The 3287-nt window shown below is 46.3% G+C and overlaps 1 protein-coding gene across 1 annotated transcript; it reads right to left on the bottom strand.

The window, feature by feature from the left end:
* Positions 1 to 420: 420 nt before the first annotated feature.
* foxq2 (forkhead box Q2) lies at positions 421 to 2892 on the bottom strand. Its single transcript, XM_088313567.1, has 2 exons — positions 2358 to 2892; positions 421 to 1546 (listed from the first exon to the last, which is right to left on the bottom strand). The coding sequence occupies exons 1-2, from the start codon at positions 2781 to 2783 to the stop codon at positions 1196 to 1198; spliced, it is 777 nt and encodes a 258-aa protein (XP_088169693.1). The 5' UTR covers positions 2784 to 2892; the 3' UTR covers positions 421 to 1195.
* Positions 2893 to 3287: the final 395 nt, after the last annotated feature.

Genomic DNA, 3287 nt, shown 5'->3' with positions numbered 1-3287 from the left:
TTGAAACTGCTTGGGATTGCCCAGATTATCCGGCCTCATACACTCAGGATTCGGCTTTGGAAAGCCCACCCCTGACGCCCCCCCCCCCAGCCGCCGATTTGGGTCTCTTATGCGGCAGGAGATTTTGCATCCCGACAGCTTTGGACTAATTAGCATGTGACGCCGGGTGGCAGTGTGAGCAGCGGGCTCACTTTTAGTACCATCTGAACACGCACGTCCGTACTTACAGTGATAGCAATGTGACGATTCATTGTGAATCAATAATTGACTCAACAAATCATTTGTTTTATTCTAAAAAAAAATCAGTACAGATCAGAATAATTGTTGGAATTTATTTTAACTATGGTCATTTCCAAGATAGCATACAGCACTGTGCAAAAGTCTTACTTGTGGGGGCTGTTTTTTTTTTGGGGGGGGGGCAGTTATTTGTACCACAGCATTACAAAGAAGGATTCGAGCCACACAAAATAGAAAATAAAATAAAATGTAAAAAAAAAAAAAAAGTTGAAAACACTAATGCTGTTTCTTCCATCAATATTCTGAATTTCAGGCATATTTTGACCTGTATCTTTCTTTTTTTATTATTATCTTTAATTACATTTGATTTTAAATTTGGGTTTAAATGACTTCCAAAAAATGTCATTAAACAAAAAAGCTCATAGTAGCCTCAGATTTAAAATAATTTCTTTTGAAGTACTTATTAGTGCATTAAAGTATTTTTCCATTTTTTTTCTACGCACGTGTGTGTGATTCAATGTCAGAGTAACGCATTTTAGCATGAGGTTTTATTCAATTAAATACATTTGCTTTTCAACGAGCCGATTTCACCAGGAACTCTTGTAGTTTGGAGGAACTTCTCCCAAATTTTTGCGGTGTTGCAATAAATTGGCTCTTTTAAAATAAAATCTGGACGCCTGACTGGACACACAATCCAGTCGGAAGTCATCTCATAGGATTTAAATTATCGTGCATTGAAGAAGAGACAGGAAAAATGTGAGAAAAAAACACAAGATTCAATTATCAAGACAAAAAAAGTTATTTTTTTATAATAGTTACTTTTCAATTTTTTTGGTTTGAGTCTTGTTTTCTTATGCACAATTTTTTCTGTCCATATATCAGGGTTCAATAGAGACATAAACATAAACAAATCAATCCCAAACTGATCATAATCCTTCACAATTTTCGTGGTTCAGCCTTAAGGTCCAGAGAAATGCAGGCCAGGGTGGAAACTGGACCAAGGCCAGGAGAGTCTGGGGGCCAAACAAGGTAAAGGGAGCTGGTGGACTTGTGGGCAGCACCAGCAGGTCGCCCCCTGGTGGCGGGCGAGTTGGTATGGCGAGCCGAGGGGCGAGAGCAGGAGCTGCCCGGCCGTCCTGCGGACCCTCCGTCGCGTCCTCCGGCAGTGGTAGTCCCCGTTGGAAAAGTCCTTGTAGTTTGACGGGTGGACGGCCCAGAAGTGGCCTTTGCCGTTTTCGCTGCGTCCGGCTTTGATGAAGCAGTCGTTCAGGGACAGGTTGTGGCGCACGCTGTTTCTCCAGTTTTTGTCCTGCCGCGACACAAGAGTTGACAAAGGGTGTCGCTAATGCGTAACAGTGGGCATAAGCGGATGCTCGGTTGATCTCCTTCGAGATGTCACCTTGCCGCCTCGTTCTTGGCAGGCTTCGCGTGAGGATGGCGTGTCAACACCGAGTATGATCTCGACAAGACACGACACCCGCCGTTACTTTTTTAGCACGTCAAACCGGGCGATCAAGAGTAATCCAATAGACCCACCTTCAATCTGCCGTGCCACTCGGCGCAGCTGCTAAAAGCAGGAGGCGGTTTGCAACCTAGCAACCGGATTACGTTATTTGCCAATTTGCCAACAATTGGATCGCGTCTAATTGTCTAACCACTCAGACATAAAACTCATGCCAAGTAGGTCGCTTTGCTTGTGAAAATGGCCGTTGCGATTCTCTCGTCCGTCGCCTGTTTAACGATATTCCCACGTGTGTGAGATCATCCGGTGTTCCGCGAGAAATGGTCTGAAATGGATTATTTACGACAATTAAAACTCATTCGCTGCCATTGACGGGTATCGACGCCAAAAATGCATTCATTTTCCCTTCGCTGGCAGTGAATGAGTTCATGTTCATCGATCGAAGCCTGCGTCATTTGTGACAGGCAAAACAATAACATTTTTGACCACTAGATGGCAGAAGGCACAATTAACCCCTTGTGATTCATACAACAGAATAAGTCACTTTGCACAAAGTACATTTGACAATATTTTTTTCAATATTTTTTGTGGTATGCAGTGAGATGTATCAAATGTAAAGCTCGGGAATGACCGATTACGACGTGAGAGTGGAAAATACCTTGCTCTTGAAGTAAGGGTAGTGGTCCATGATCCACTGGTAGATGTCGCACAGCAGCAGCTTCTTCTCCTCCGACGCCAAGATGGCCTTGGAGATCAGCGCGATGTACGACTGGTTGGGTTTTTCGTCGGACGTGGCGGTGGCGGTGGTGGTGGTCACCTCCTCCTCCCCCTCCTCTCGTCGCTCTCCTTCCCCCTCCTCTCCTCTGACGTCCCTTTCGCCGGTCTCTGCTGACCTCTCCTGTACGGCGACCACCTCTTTGGGTTGGTGACGATCGAGCCAGGTCCGCTCCGTCGTCGGTTCTCTCGCGGGATCTTTGGCTCCTTTATTGAACAGGAGGTAGTCGATGGTGAAGCTCAGTCCGAGTCGCTCTCGGCCGCTCCTGTCCTCCGTCGTCATCTCCGCTGTTAAATAACTGCCGCTCATGATTGACAAATGGTAGCTTTCAGTCAAAAGTTCTCTGCCGTCTTTGGAGAAGTTGGGCTTTTACAGCATGGCCCGATCGCCCACCCCTGGCTGCTCTCGCTCGTGTCCTAGCGTTGACAAGATCACAGATAAAGATGAGCCTCTCAACTGTCGTTAACCTTGACGCGCTCATCGGCAACGCGATCGCTATCCCGTGGAAATGACGTCAGTCTGCGCGGTGAAACGCTTTTTTTTTTTTCGAAACGCCGACTTTTTCGTGAAGCGTCGACACCTCTTCGGCGAGCCCGACGTTCCGCAATCCTCCTCAATCAAAGTTGGACTTCACACCATTTATATGAGCGCAAATTGATCCCTCGCAGAAAGGGGCAAAGGAGGCACAGGAGAGGTCGAGGTAGGGGGTCTCAATTTAGGCGGATTATTTTTATTAACCTAAGCAAATCTGTGTAATTACGGGAGATTAAACACTCAGGACTACGCGAGACACGGAGCACACGGGATGCATGC

The sequence above is a fragment of the Idiotropiscis lumnitzeri genome, chromosome 13 (assembly GCF_059441095.1).
Source record: "Idiotropiscis lumnitzeri isolate Australia: NSW breed Sydney's pygmy pipehorse chromosome 13, RoL_Ilum_1.0, whole genome shotgun sequence".
Lineage (NCBI taxonomy): Eukaryota > Metazoa > Chordata > Actinopteri > Syngnathiformes > Syngnathidae > Idiotropiscis > Idiotropiscis lumnitzeri.
Note: the sequence above shows the minus strand (reverse complement) of the source record. Positions and strands in the feature narration are given on the sequence as shown.